At 60.3% G+C, this 15,015-nt stretch overlaps 1 protein-coding gene across 1 annotated transcript; it reads right to left on the reverse strand.

Annotated features, from left to right (window-relative positions):
* Positions 1–4,787: 4,787 nt before the first annotated feature.
* Positions 4,788–14,631, reverse strand: TMCC2 (transmembrane and coiled-coil domain family 2). Its single transcript, XM_040085951.2, has 2 exons — positions 14,439–14,631; positions 4,788–5,321 (listed from the first exon to the last, which is right to left on the reverse strand). Exons 1-2 carry the CDS (start codon positions 14,604–14,606, stop codon positions 4,788–4,790), a joined length of 702 nt encoding a protein of 233 aa, XP_039941885.1. The 5' UTR covers positions 14,607–14,631.
* Positions 14,632–15,015: the final 384 nt, after the last annotated feature.

A 15,015-nucleotide genomic window follows, 5' to 3' on the forward strand; every position in this document is an offset into this window, starting at 1 on the left:
CGCGGGGAGAGGGCGGCCTGGAGCACGGACAGGCTGACGGACACGCGGACACACGGACAGACGGACAAACGGGCACACGGACAGACGGACACGCGGACAAACAGGCACACAGACAGACGGACACTCGGACACACGGACAGACGGACACACGGACACGCGGACAGACGGACACACGGACAAAGAGACACACGGACAGACGGACAAACGGGCACACGGACAGACGGACACATGGACAGACGGACACACGGACGGACACACGGGCAGGCGGACACACAGGCACACGGACAGACAGACACACACGGACAGGAGGACACACGGACAGACAGACACACGGACGGACACACGGACAGGTGGATAAACAGGCACACGGACAGACAGACACACGGACAGACGGACACACGGACAGACGGACACACGGACAGACGGACAGACGGACACACGGACAGACAGACACATGGACAGACGGACACACAGGCAGACAGACAAACACGGACGGACACACGGACAGGGGGACAAACACGCGTACGGACAGGCGGACACACGGACAGACGGACACGCACGGACAGACGGACAAACAGGCACACGGACACACGGTCCCGCCGCGGTAACGCCGCCCTCTAACGGCCACCGGCCCCTCCGCTCCCCCCCCGGCACCGCCCGGTTCACATCCCCCGGGTCCCGGTGCCCGCTCGGGGCTCACCTGCTCGGGGCTCACCCGCTCGGGGCTCACCCGCTCGGGGCTCACCTGGACGTGCACCATGCCGCAGTCCCCGCAGTCCGTGCAGCCCCCCGGCAGCGCCAGGCACAGCACCCCGCGCCCGCCCCGCTCCAGCTCCGGCCGCCCCGCCGGGGAGCGCGGCGGCCCCCGGGGATGCTGTGCCCCGCCGTTACCGGCAGAGCCCCGGGGGCCCGCGGGGACAGCCCCGGCCGTGCCGCCGCTGCCGGCCGCTCAGCCGCTAATTCCCGTGCGCCCGCCCCTGCCTGGCGGGTCACCAAGCGGGAGATTAGGGAGATCAGCAGCAGCAAGCTCCCCAGCACGCTCCCGGAGCCGTGCGCCCTCCGCGCCGCCTCCCCCGGGCCCGACAGCGCCGCTGCCACACGTGCACCGGCACGGCCCGCCGGTACCGGCACCGGCACGGCCCGGGGAACGGCGGTACCGGCACCGGCACGGGCACGGCCCGGGGAACGGCGGTACCGGCACCGGCACCGGCACGGCCCGGGGAACGGCGGTACCGGCACGGGGACGGCCCGGGGAACGGCGGTACCGGCACGGGCACGGCCCGGGGAACGGCGGTACCGGCACCGGCACGGGCACGGCCCGGGGAACGGCGGTACCGGCACCGCGGGTGAGCCCCGAATGTGCCGCCTTGGGGCAAAGCAGAGCCGCGCCCCGCGCTTGGGATGCAGGGATGCTCCCGGCCTCGGGGAAGGAGATCCTCCAGCCAGGAGCTCCGTGGGATACGTGGGAAAGCAGATTTATGAGATGCAGGGATGCTCCCGGCCTCGGGGAAGGAGCTCCTGCAGCCAGGAGCTCCGTAGGACACACAGGACAAGGAATTTTTGGGATGCTGGGATACTCCCGACCCCTAGGGAAGGAGCTCCTGCAGCTCAGAGCTCCGTGGGACACAGGGCAGAGCAGATTTTTGAGATACTGGGATACTCCTGGTCCCCAGGGAAGGAGATCCTCCAGCCAGGAGCTCCGTGGGACACACAGGACAGGGAATTTTTGGGATGCAGGGATGCTCCCGGCCCCGCGGAAGGCAGGTACTCAGAGCTCAGAGCTCCGTGGGACACACAGGACAGGGGATTTTTGGGATGCAGGGATGCTCCTGGCCCCGCGGAAGGCAGGTACTCAGAGCTCAGAGCTCCGTGGGACACACAGGACAGGGGATTTTTGGGATGCAGGGATGCTCCCGGCCCCGCGGAAGGCAGGTACTCAGAGCTCAGAGCTCCGTGGGACACACAGGACAGGGAATTTTTGGGATGCAGGGATGCTCCCGGCCCCGCGGAAGGCAGGTACTCAGAGCTCAGAGCTCCGTGGGACACACAGGACAGGGAATTTTTGGGATGCAGGGATGCTCCCGGCCCCGCGGAAGGCAGGTACTCAGAGCTCAGAGCTCCGTGGGACACACAGGACAGGGAATTTTTGGGATGCTGGGATGCTCCCGGCCCCGCGGAAGGCAGGTACTCAGAGCTCAGAGCTCCGTGCCCGCACAGCAGAGGCGGAGCAGGAGCCAAAGCCCGGTTCCCGAGCTGCCGGCGGGGTCTGGGCGCGCCCGGCTCATCCCAAACTCATCCAAGTGGGAACCGGGAGGGGCGGGGAAGGCTGGGGAGAGGGAGCGTCACAAAAACCTGCCCTGAGAAGGGAGCCCTGTCCCCAGGGTGGGGGTGACCCCTTGGCAGTGAAAGCACAAACCCCAGCCAGAACTGGATCCCAGCACGGAATTCCCAGTGTCCCACGGCCCCGCTGACTCCCTCGAGCCCCCCCCCGATGTCCCCTGTCACCACGGGCTGCTCCTGGGGGGAGTTGGGGGGTGCAGGGGGGAGGAATTCTGTGTGCCAGGCTTTGGCAGGGTCCGCGGGGCGAGGAAGCGGCGCAGGGAAAGGGAAGGCGGAACCGCAGGAGCTTAATTAATTTAAAAAGAAAAATTAAAAGGAAAAAAAAAAAAAAACCTCCAAAAAAAATCACCAATGGCTGTTCAAAAAGCACTGGCAGAGGCTGAGAGATCCCACGAGGGACCCATCCAGCTGCTCATGGAAGGGGGGAAAATTCAGCAGGAAATCTGTGTGTGTGGGGGGGAAATGGCTCCTTCCCAGGAGCCCCCACATCCCGTGGGGCTTCCAAAGGGACGGGACACAGGGAAGAGGCGTCAGACCCCTGGAGACAAGGCAGGGACGACGCCAAAGCCACCCCTGAGGAAAAGGAGCTGCAGGCAGGAGGCTCCTGAGGGCTTCCCGAGGGCTCCTGGAAAACCAATCCGGCTCGGGAATATGGCGCGGCTCGTGTTTCTCTAAATAAGTTATTTTTCCACTGCCTCACAAAGGTGTTGCCTCTCTCCTTATTGCTCTTTGTGTCATATGCAGTTAATTATTCATCCCCTCTCTGTGCTGCCCCGGCAGTGGACACGGATCTGCTCTGGATGCTTCTGTCCCAGCGGGATTGGGATCCTGGCACGGGCCCTGTCCCTGAGCCGCCCACCAGGGAGGGATTTCGGAATTCTGGCTGCAGGTGCTCAAGTGAACGACCTGAGGCTCCTGTGGGACATTCCAGAAGGGAGGAGCAGGGACTGCCAGGGAAGGGTCGGGGTGCTCCGAGTTGGAGAGAGGAGATTTTGGGCAGCTCCTTGGAAAGCTGCTGATGCAGGGACATTTTTATCCTCTGGGACCACATTCCCACATCCCTGCCGGAGCCTGCCGGGCCAGCTCCCCATCCCAAGCTTCTCCAATTCACTGCTGGCACTCCCAGGGGATAAGAGGGATCCTCGTTTCCCCGAGAGCCGCAGGGAGCAGCTTGAGGGTGCGGACCCCTCCCCAGGCTCCGAAGGTCGAGGGGAGAAGCCGAGAGGGAAAATCGTCCCCGGGCTCCCAGAGCTCCTCTCAGTGCCTGTCCCTTGAACCCAGCGAGTGCTAATTGGGCTGATGCATAATTAATGGCACTAAACACTAGATGGAAACACCATCCTGTGTTACCCTGGTTTTTCTGAGTTTTTTTAAGGCCTTTTTGAATTTCATAAATGGAGTCAGATCTTTTAGTTACTGCAGAATATTAAGAGCAGTTTTCTACCTTTTCCCACAGATGTAACATAAACAAATCCTTTGTTTTTCATTCTCTGTCCTTTGTTTGCATATTTCTAACCTGAAAACAATTGTAACTGACAATTGGTCTGGCCACTGAGGCTGAGGGGTGGAAACCCCAAAAAGCCAATCTTCTGCTGGACCCACAAATGTATAAAAAGTAAGAAATAAACAAAGGGGTCTCTTCTCTCCGCTCTCTCGGCTGGGAGCTGGGATCAGAAGGACCTCTGCCTTGCGAAATCTCTTGTCTGCGTTGTGACTGCTCTGTGTGTCTCGGTGACAATCCCGCCCGTCGGCCTGGCACCGGCTGCTTTCAAACCCCCTGGGACGGGACCGAATCGCAGCGGCCCGGCTGAGCCTGGAGGTGCCCCTGGATCCCCGAATCCCACGGGAACAGAGCGATGCCAGGGCCTTTTTTAATCCCTCAGATCCCACTCTGGGAATTGCGTCCCTGCCTTCGACTGCCTGTGAGAGAAGCCTTGATTCCAGCAGCTCCAGGCCTGAGCAGTGCCCAAGGGCTGCCAGCACTGTCCGGTGCCATCAGCACCTCATCCCAAAGGAATTTTGGGGTGCTCTGCACCCAGTCCTGCCCTGGCTCCCCACTCTGCTCTCGTGCTCCCTAACCCAGGTGCAGCCACAGGATCCCATAATCGCCGAGGCCGCAAAATCCCTCCGGGATCTCCGAGTCCGAGCCGCGCCCAATCCCCGCCCGGAGCACGGAGCGCCACGTCCAGGTGACACCCGCAGGGACGGGGACTCCAAACCTCCCTGACAGCCCCTTCCAGCGTCTAAATCCTGATTCACAGGAAGAAATTCCTGCCGATTCGAGGCTGAGGTGACGTCCCCTCACCCTAAACCCCTGGATGCACAGATTAAGGCGCTCACCCTGCCAGGAGCAGAGCCTGACTTGGGTACCTGCGGCGCAGCGGGGAGCTGTGCAGAGCCACCAAAACCCCTCCAGGTCACCCAGAACGACCTCCCTCAGCCCCCTCTTATCCCCTCAGCCCCGTCCCTACCTTATCCGCCAGCCCCTCGCCGTCCTCGGCCAGCAGATAGACCGCGCCGCCCTCGGCCAGCAGGACGGCCGTGTCCGTGGTGGACGACGACCTGGGCCGGCCCTGGTGCTGGTGCAGGACGGCCGCCAGGCCGCCGTCCTGGGGGGCTCTGCGCCCGAGGTGGGGGCTGCCCCTCTGCGGCTCCAGCGAGCCGCTCTTGGCGCGGCGGCCGGCGCCGTGCAGGCTGGCGCCGCGCTTGACCGAGGGGCGCGAGCGGATCTGCTGCAGCACGCGGTTGAAGGCGGTGGGCCGGGCGGGGAGGTCGTGCAGGGACACGGCGTAGGACACGCGGTGCATCTCCGGGGAGCGCTCCTTCTCGTCCGGGGAGTCGTGGTCCGAGGCGCCGAGCGCCGGCGGCGCCGCGTCCTGGGAGCTCTGCTGCTGCTCCCGCTCCCGCGAGCGCCGGCGGCTGTGGAAGAGGTGCTTCAGGCCGTGGCCGAACATGGAGCCCTCGGAGAGCTGCTGGATTTTCTGCGGGGAAAAGGGAGGGAAAAGGGCGCTGGTCATCCACCTGCGGGCGGTGGCCACGCTCGCCCCGAACCCCGAAGGAGAGCTCCGGAGAGATTCCAAATAAAAGCTCTGGAGAGATTCCCAAATCAAAACTCTGGAGAGATTCCCGTATCAAAGCTCCAGAGAAATTCCCAAATCAAAACTCCGGAGAGATTCCCAAATTAAAGCTCCTGAGAAATTCCTCCATCAAAATTCTGGAGAAATTCCCAAATCAAAACCCCAGAGAAATTCCCAAATCAAAACTCTGGAGAAATTCCCAAATCAGAGCTCCAGAGAGATTCCCAAATCAAAACTCCAGAGAAATTCCCAAATCAAAACTCTGGAGAGATTCCGGAGGGCTCTGGGGACCCCCTGGAGCAGCCCCGAGGGATCTGGGGAAGGTAACAAGTCCTGCTGTATTAGCACTTGGAAATGACGGAATTTTAGTGGAAATATTAGAAATAATAAGTATTAGTATTTGGAAATACGCAGTTTTAGTGGAAATACTAAGTATTAGTGGAACTATTGGAAATATTAGATATTAGTATTTCAAAATATGAAATTTTAGTGGAAAAACTGGAAATACTAAGTATCAGCATTTGGAAATACTAAGTAGTAGAGGAAATATTGGAAATACTAAATATTAGTACCTGGAAATATAAATTTTTAGCTGAAATACTAGAAATACTAATATTAGTATTTGGAAATAGTAGTAGAGGAAATACTGGAAATACTAAATATTAGTACCTGGAAATACGAATTTTTAGCTGAAATACTAGAAATACTAATATTAGTATTTGGAAATAGTAGTAGAAGAAATACTGGAAATACTAAATATTAGTACCTGGAAATACGAATTTTTAGCTGAAATACTAGAAATACCAATATTAGTATTTGGAAATAGTAGTAGAAGAAATACTGGAAATACTAAATACTAGTACTTGGAAACAAGAAATTTTAGCGGAAATACTGGAAATACGAAGTATCTTGGAAATGCTAAATATTAATGGAAATATTGGAAATACTCGGTGTTAGTGGCCTCAGCCGCGGATCAGGCTCCAGCGAGGATCAGGGAATTTTTCCCCGTGGCATTTTCCAAGGACCAGCCTGGCCTGGCTTCCCTGGCCCAGTGCCACCAAACCCAGCCCAAACCGGGCAGCCACTGGTTTCCAGCAGGGGATTCCCGGGTCTCCCTTTCCCAGGGGACGGCTCCCACATTCCCAGGAAAACGCAGGGCAGGGAATCAGGGTGGAAACCATGAATATGGATGGCGGAACAGATCCCGCTCCCGATTACGGCCGGGGCAGCCACGGGAAATCCAGGGCTCCACTGGAGCGCCCAGATTTGCATCCCGGGAGATCCCGGCCTCGCGCCCTCCACGACCCCCCGGGCGAGCTGGATCCGGGGGCAGCGACTCCAGCATTCCCAGAGGGCTCGGAGCGTCCCAAACCCCAGATGCTGCTCCAGCACGGCTCCCGGGCAGCGGAGAAAGGATCGGGGACAAGAGAAAAATTCCTCTCCCCGCTGGAGCAGCCTGTGGCAGGAGCCGGCAGGTCGCAGGGCACAGCCCTGGGCTGGCTTTGTCCTGTGAGCACGCCAGACCCGACCCTGCTGACATCCAGGGACACCTGTCCTGCACAGGGACTGTCCCCAGGGTCACCTCACCTGTCCTGCACAGGGACTGTCCCCAGGGACATCTCACCTGTCCTGCACAGGGACTGTCCCCAGGGACACCTCACCTGTCCTGCACAGGGACTGTCCCCAGGGACACCTCACCTGTCCTGCACAGGGACTGTCCCCAGGGTCACCTGTCCTGCACAAGGACTGTCCTCAGTGTCACCTGTCCTGCACAGGGAGTGTCCCCAGGGTCACCTGTCCTGCACAGGGACTGTCCTCAGTGTCACCTGTCCTGCACAGGGACTGTCCCCAGTGTCACCTGTCCTGAACAGAGACCGTCCTCAGTGTCACCTGTCCTGAACAGGGACTGTCCCCAGGGACACCTGTCCTGAACAGGGACTGTCCCCAGGGACACCTCACCTGTCCTGAACAGGGACTGTCCCCAGGGTCACCTGTCCTGTACAGGGACTGTCCCCAGGGTCACCTGTCCTGCACAGGGACTGTCCCCAGGGACACCTGTCCTGAACAGGGACTGTCCCCAGGGACACCTCACCTGTCCTGCACAGGGATTGTCCCCAGGGTCACCTGTCCTGAACAGGGACTGTCCCCAGGGTCACCTCACCCCTGCCATCCTGCACAGGGACTGCCCCCAGGGTCACCTGTCCTGCACAGGGAGTGTCCCCAGGGACACCTGTTCTGCACAGGGAGTGTCCCCAGGGACACCTGTTCTGCACAGGGAGTGTCCCCAGGGTCACCTCACCTGTCCTGCAGAGGGATTGTCCCCAAGGTCACCTCACCCCTGCCATCCTGCACAGGGACTGTCCCCAGGGATGCTGTTCCCGTGACATTTATTCCTGTCCCCAAACCAGCGGGAACCAGGAGCTCCTCAGAGCCGCCCCAGAGACAAAAAGCCGGGATTTGGGACCAGCTGTGATGTTCCAGACGTGAGCTGCAGGAGCTACAGGCGCAGGAGGATCTCAGGGCCCCGCAGAACGGGTGCCTTCCCCCAAAAATCCCGGACAAGGTCCAAAGCCATCGCTCCCACCGCACCTGGAACACTGCCGAGGGATCAGCAGTGGGCTCCTGCGTCCCCACACTCTGCAGGCAGAGCCCTTCCTCCTCCCCTCAGCCCCTCACAACGCGGATCTCCGTCCTTTTGGGTTCTTCCCGGGAAATATGTAACAACCGCTTCTCGAGGAAATAACGATTTAAATTTTATTCTATTTATAGAGTCTCTATGGAAACAGAGGCAGCACTCGAGAGGTAAGAACTCCAAACCCCCAGATTCCTCCCATCCAGGGCACGGCCGGAGCTGCAGAAGGCCCAAGTGAAAAGAAACAACCAACTCCCTTCCCCGAGGGAGACGAAAACAAACTGAAAGCGGAGCTGGCAGGAAAGGAGGGGAGATTTCGGGAGCCAGGAGCCCTCAGGGCTTCTTGGTCCAACAGCTCCAACCGGGGGAAATTCAGCTTCTCAAACAAACTCCAGTTTTCCTGAAAGAGGCTTTCACGGGATCTGCACGGGAAAAACGAGGGGAGCAAGGAGAGATCCCAGTTCTGCTTCTCCAGGCTGGAACCCACGGAATTCCAGCTCCGGGTTTGTCTGCTTTAAGGAGCTGTGAGTGGGGCACAAGCGAGCCCTGTGCTGCTGTGGAGGCTCTGCTCTCCCTCGTTTTCCCAGGTTATTCCAAAGCAGAGGCGTTTTCCTGGCACGGGACCGCTCGTGGCTCGGAGCAGAGGCTATTTTGGAACAGCCACTGCTCGCTAACCGAGGCAATGGACACAGATTAATTTGTCGGCGTGGACAGCTGCAAAACACCCAGGTGAATCCAAAAATATCTTCATTTCTTTGGCCTTTTCCTCCAGCGCAGCCACGCTCTCCTGCTTGGTGGTGGGGATTTGTTTTTTATGGACTTCAAAGCCCCTGCTCCGGGTCCCACTGAGCTGGAAAAATCCCGTTTCAGCCCAAATCCAGGATACCTTGCAGGAAGAATGGGACTGGGACTGCGTTTTGCCGTGGACTCCTTGGCAATGCCCCGGCTCTCCAGGGTGGATTTCCTGCTGAAACCTCCCAGCTCCTCTGGAAACGATTCCCCGACACCCAAACCCCTTCCTCGGCTTTCAGACGGACACACGAGGAGAGGATCTGGTTGCCACGACCTTGCAGCGCGGCCCCAAGCCGCGAAATCCCGCTCGATTCTTGGGATTCTCCATTATGGATGAATCTCCCAGGCCGCCCAGAGGCTCCAGCCAAGGCTCTGCAGCTCTTCGGAGCATTTGCACAAACGGGGGAATTCTCATCCTTTTCCATCCCATATTTTAGGGCACAGAGGGAATTCTCATCCTTTTCCATCCCATATTTTAGGGCACAGTGGGATATCTCATCCCTTCCCATATTTCAGGGCACAGAGGGAACTCTCATCCCTTCCCATCCCATATTTCAGGGCACAGAGGGAATTCTGATCCCTTCCCATCCCATATTTTAGGGCACAGTGGAATATCACATCCCATCCCATCCCATCCCAACTTCAGGGCACAGAGGGAATTCTCATCCTCTCCCATCCCATATTTTAGGGCACAGTGGGATATCTCATCCCATCCCATATTTCAGGGCACAGAGGGAATCCTCATCCCTTCCCATCCCGTATTTTAGGGCACAGAGGGAATTCTCATCCTCTCCCATCCCATATTTTAGGGCACAATGGGATATCTCATCCCATCCCATATTTCAGGGCACAGAGGGAATTCTGATCCCTTCCCATCCCATATTTCAGGGCACAGAGGGAATTCTGATCCCTTCCCATCCCATATTTCAGGGCACAGAGGGAATCCTCATCCCTTCCCATCCCGTACTTTAGGGACGTGGGGAAGGCCACAGCCCCCAGCCCGCAGCAGGATCCCGGCGGATCCCGTCGGGGGTTCCCAGTCCCGCCGCTGCCTTTTCCAGCCGATTCTCCCCCGGAATGACCGAGAGGCTCCTGCCACAGCCGGCGCCCTCCAGCCAGGCCGGGGGACGGGGTCAGAGCTGTCCCCAAGGGGGGACAGCCGGCGCGGCTCGGCCCCTGCCCCGGCAGCACCCCGAGCTCCCGCTGCTCCCGCTGCCACGAGCGCCAGGGAAAGCGTCCGGATGCTCCCAGACGGGAAATGAAGCGCTCCCCCACGGGCGCCGCTCCTCCGGGGACATGTGACAAACGTGAGCCACGGCGGGGAGGGCACTGCCAGCCCCGGAGCCACGGCACGGCCCCGGGAACCCGCCGGGAATAGTAACGGGAACGGTCCGGGAGTAATAACGGGAATGGTCTGGGAGTAACGGGAATGGTCTGGGAATAATGGGAATGGTCTGGGAGTAACGGGAATGGTCTGGGAGTAACGGGAACAGTCCGGGAATAATAACGGGAATGGTCTGGGAATAATAACGGGAATGGTCTGGGAGTAACGGGAACAGTCCGGGAATAATAACGGGAATGGTCTGGGAATAACGGGAACAGTCCGGGAATAACGGGAACAGTCTGGGAGTAATAACGGGAACGGTCCAGGAGTAATGGGAATAGTCTGGGAATAACGGGAATGCTCCGGGAGTATCAGGAACACTCTGGGAGTAACGGGAATGCTCCGGGAATAATGGGAACGGTCTGGGAGTATCGGGAACGCTCTGGGAGTAATGGGAATGCTCCGGGAATAATGGGAATGCTCTGGGAGTAACGGGAATGCTCCGGGAATAACGGGAACGCTCTGGGAGTAACGGGAACGCTCCGGGAATAACGGGAACGCTCTGGGAGTATCGGGAATGCTCTAGGAGTAATGGGAAAGGCCTGGGAATAATGGGAATGCTCTGGGAGTATCGGGAACGCTCCGGGAATAATGGGAAAGGCCTGGGAATAATGGGAATGGTCTGGGTGTAACGGGAACGCTCTGGGAGTATTGGGAACACTCCGGGAATAACAGGAACGCTCTGGGAGTAACGGGAACAGTCCGGGAATAATGGGAAGGGTCCGGGAGTAACGGGAACGGTCTGGGAATAACTGCAATGCTCTAGGAATAACAGGAATGCTCTGGGAATAACGGGATCAACAGCCCGGCTGTGGGAACGGTCCGGGAATAACGGGAACGCTCTGGGAGTAACTGGAACACTCCAGGAATAATGGGAACACTCCGGGAGTAACAGGATCAATGGCCTGGGGGTGCGAATGGTCTGGGAATAACGGGATGAACAGCCCAGGTGTGGGAATGCTCTTGGGAATAACAGAATTCACTGCCCAGGCGTGGGAAAACAGAGATCCAGGAAAAACAGAGATCCAGGGAAAACAGAGATCCGGGGAAAACCCTTGGCTCAGGAGAAGTGGGAGTTTTGGATGCAGGGTTTTGGATGGGTCCCATCGCTCCTGCAGAAATCCCTGCCACCAACGGATTCCCGAGCAGAGCTGCCACACACCAGCTTTGCTCCTTGCCAGAACTTGTTTTTTCCTCTCTTTCTTCCCTAACGGAGCCCTGGCTGTCAGCAGAGGAGCCGGAGCCAGGGCTGGGGAAGGGAGAGCTGCCACGGATCTGCCGGAGTTCAGGGATGGAGGTGACAGCAGGCAGGCTGCAGTTTCCAGGGTGCCACCTCAAATCCTTCTCCAGCTGGCAGCAAAGAGTTTACTCTGATCCTCCCCTGTTAACAGGGACAGGAATCTCTGATCCTCCCCTGTTAACAGGGACAGGGATCTCTGATCCTTCCCCATCCACAGGAACAGGGATCTCTGATCCTTCCCTGTTAACAGGGACAGGAATCTCTGATCCTCCCCTGTTAACAGGGACAGGAATCTCTGATCCTTCCCCATCCACAGGGATGGGGATCTCTGATCCTTCCCATTAACAGTGACAGGGATCTCTGATCCTTCCCATTAACAGGAACAGGAATTTCTGATCCTTCCCTGTTTATAGGGACAGGGATCTCTGATCCTTCCCCATCCACAGGAATAGGAATCTCTGATCCTTCCCATTAACAGGAACAGGAATCTCTGATCCTTCCCTATCCATAGGAACAGGGATCTCTGATCCTTCCCTATCCATAGGAACAGGAATCTCTGATCCTTCCACATCCACAGGGACAGGGATCTCTGATCCTCCCCTGTTAACAAGGACAGGGATCTCTGATCCTTCCCCATCCATAGGAACAGGGATCTCTGATCCTTCCCCATCAACAGGGACAGGGATCTGGATTTGGAGCAGGGACAGCAGGACCAGCTTGAACCCACCCCACCAGCAGCTCCAGAGGGGTTTTGGGGCAGGAAAACTGGGATTTATGAATGATGGCACTGGTGGTGGCCGTGGCACGGTGCCCGGCGCGGGCAGAAGCCACCCCCAGCTCCGCCTGTGTTCTGCCCAGTTTGAGGATTTATTTTAATTAATTGCTGAGCTCCGAACGCATTAAAGGTGAGCACTGGCAGCAAACCTGCGGGAGGGCAGCACAGCCAGCTCGATAAAATCAATGGGGATTCATCTGGCCTCGGCTGCTGCCGCTGCTGGATGGGGCTGCGGGGCCGCTGGAGCTCCAGCTCCGGGCGGGATGTGCCAGCCCCGGAATGCTCGGGGTGGTGGGAGCAGCCACGGGAAGCTGCAGCTCCTTTTGCCCAACATTCCCGGCCCCATCTGTGCCCCAGGTGGGATGGAGAAAGGACGGGGTTGGGAAATGACACCTCGGCCAAGGCTGGACGTCCCAAGCCACCCAGCCAAGCCCTGATCCCCACATCCCCACGGATCATGGAATTACAGAATCGGGAAACCACGGAATGGTTTGGCTGGGAAGGGACCTTAAAACTCATCCAGTTCCACCCCCTGCTTTGGGTGGGCAGGAAACCTTCCACCATCGCAGGGTGCCCAAGGCCCCGTGTCCAGCCTGGCCTCGGACACTTCCAGGGATGCAGGGGCAGCCACGGCTGCTCTGGGATAACCTGTGCCACCCTCCCAGCCCACGGACGTGCCTGGCCCGGGCCCCTCCAGCTGTTTTTGGGGCAGCAGCAGCTGTTCTCCCGCAGCAGCAAAGCCAGAGCAGCCTCAGCAGCAGCCGGGCCAGCGAGGGGAAGGCCCCGGGCGTCACCTGCAGCAGCCACCAGGCTCCCTGCGCCGAAAGCAGCCGAGCTTTCCTCTGGGAGCAGGGATCTCATCTCCCGGCTGCCTTTCTGGAAGGGACGGCTGCAGCACGGCAGTGCCATCGCCTCCCCCGTGACCTTGACCGCGCCCGCGACGCCCCCGGGGCCACCTGGGCCGGGGGCTCCATCCCGCATCCCACTTTTCCCAGGGCTCTCTGAAAGCGAGGAGCGGCAGCATCCCCTCCGTCCCAGCTCCCGTGAGCCCATCCCGCTCTGCCCACGGCGCTCCCACGCCTGCACACCCCCAGTTCCACGCTGGGAATTCGACCCTGTTGAACAGCCGCGGGGGTCGGAGCTGCTCCTTTCCCAGAGCCAGTGGAATCCTGTGCCCGATCTCCGGCCGGATCCCCCCGCGCCGGGATGGGCTCCGTCCCTCCCGCAGCGCTGCAGAGCCGCGGGATTTGTTTTTCCTCATCCAGCGGCCCCGAGGCCCGGCTGGAGCAGCCTGGGGCCATTTCCACACCGTCACTGCCCGCTGCCGCAGCCCCGGATCCTCCCGGATCCCCCCGGAGCATCCCCCCGACTCCCGGCAGGGATTTCCCGGGATCTGCGCAGCCCCTCTGCAGCGGGGCAGCCCCCAACGCCCTGCTCGAGCCTGGGATTTCTCCATCCCGGGAGAATCGCTATCCCCGGAGTGTCCTCACTGCAGGACCAGCCCCATCCCGACCCCAGGAGCATCCTCATCCCAGGAGCATCCTCATCCCAGGGACATCTTCATCCCAGGGACATCTTCATCCCAGGGACATCCTCATCCCAGGAGCATCCTCATCCCAGGGACATCTTCATCCCAGGAGCATCCTTATCCCAGGAGCATCCTCATCCCAGGAGCATCCTCATCCCAGGGACATCTTCATCCCAGGAGCATCCTCATCCCAGGAGCATCCTCATCCCAGGGACATCCTCATCCCAGGGACATTCTCATCCCAGGGGCATCCTCATCCCAGGAGTGTCGCCATCCCTGGAGCATCCCCATCCAGTAGGATCCCCGTAACAGGACTGTCCCCATCCCAGGAGCGTCCCAATCCCAGCAGGATCTCTGTTCATAGGACCAGCCCCATCCCAGGAGCATCCCAATGCAGGCGCACCCTATTCCCAGGGGTGTCCTCCTCCGGGAGCACCCTGTTCCCAGGATTATCCCAATCCCGGAGCGCCCCTCTCCAGGAGCCATCCCGCATTCTCCAAGGTCACACCTGTAGGACCGAGGGGAAGGGGTTGGCGGCACCCCCGAGCTCCATCGCTCCGGTGACCCCACCGGGATCTCCCCACGCCGGTCACACCACCGGGACGCCCCCCGCCGATCCTAGGGGATTTTCCCGTCCCCCGTTTCCCACCGGGACGCTGCCGCCGCTCACCTTCAGATCGGGGGGCTTGGAGCGCGCCGGCGGCGGGACAGCGCCCGCCTCGGGGGCCGCCGCCGCCTCTCCGGCCTTGCCCTCCATCACGCCGTGACCGGGCGATTCCCCCGCGGCGCCGGGATCCTCCTCGGGCTGCTGCAGCTCGTCCGAGCGGCACCGCTTCATCCCGGGAGCGCCGTGCCCGCGGCTGGCGGGGGGCGCTAGGGGCGCGGCGGCGGCGGCGGGCGGCGCCCCGGGGGCCGCTGCGGGGCCCGCGGGCTGCGCGTCCCGGCCCCGCCCGCCCCGCCGAGCCCGGGCCGGGCGGCGGCTCCGCGCCGCGGCGGCTCCGCGCCCGCCGCCGGCACCGGCATCGCCGCCGCCGCCGCCGCCGCCGCCGCGCCTGACGGACGGAGCGGCCGGCCAATGGCGGGGCGGGGCAGGAGGGGATCCGCGCGGTGATTGGCGAAGGGCGCTCGGGGGGCTGTACCGGCAGGGGGAATGAACCAATGAGGACGCGTGGAACGCGGGGCCGCCGCCGGGGATTCGCGGAGGCGGAGCGGGGCTGGGGACGGGCGCGCCGCCTCCTGCCGAGCCG

The sequence above is a fragment of the Hirundo rustica genome, chromosome 24, assembly GCF_015227805.2.
Source record: "Hirundo rustica isolate bHirRus1 chromosome 24, bHirRus1.pri.v3, whole genome shotgun sequence".
Taxonomy (NCBI): domain Eukaryota; kingdom Metazoa; phylum Chordata; class Aves; order Passeriformes; family Hirundinidae; genus Hirundo; species Hirundo rustica.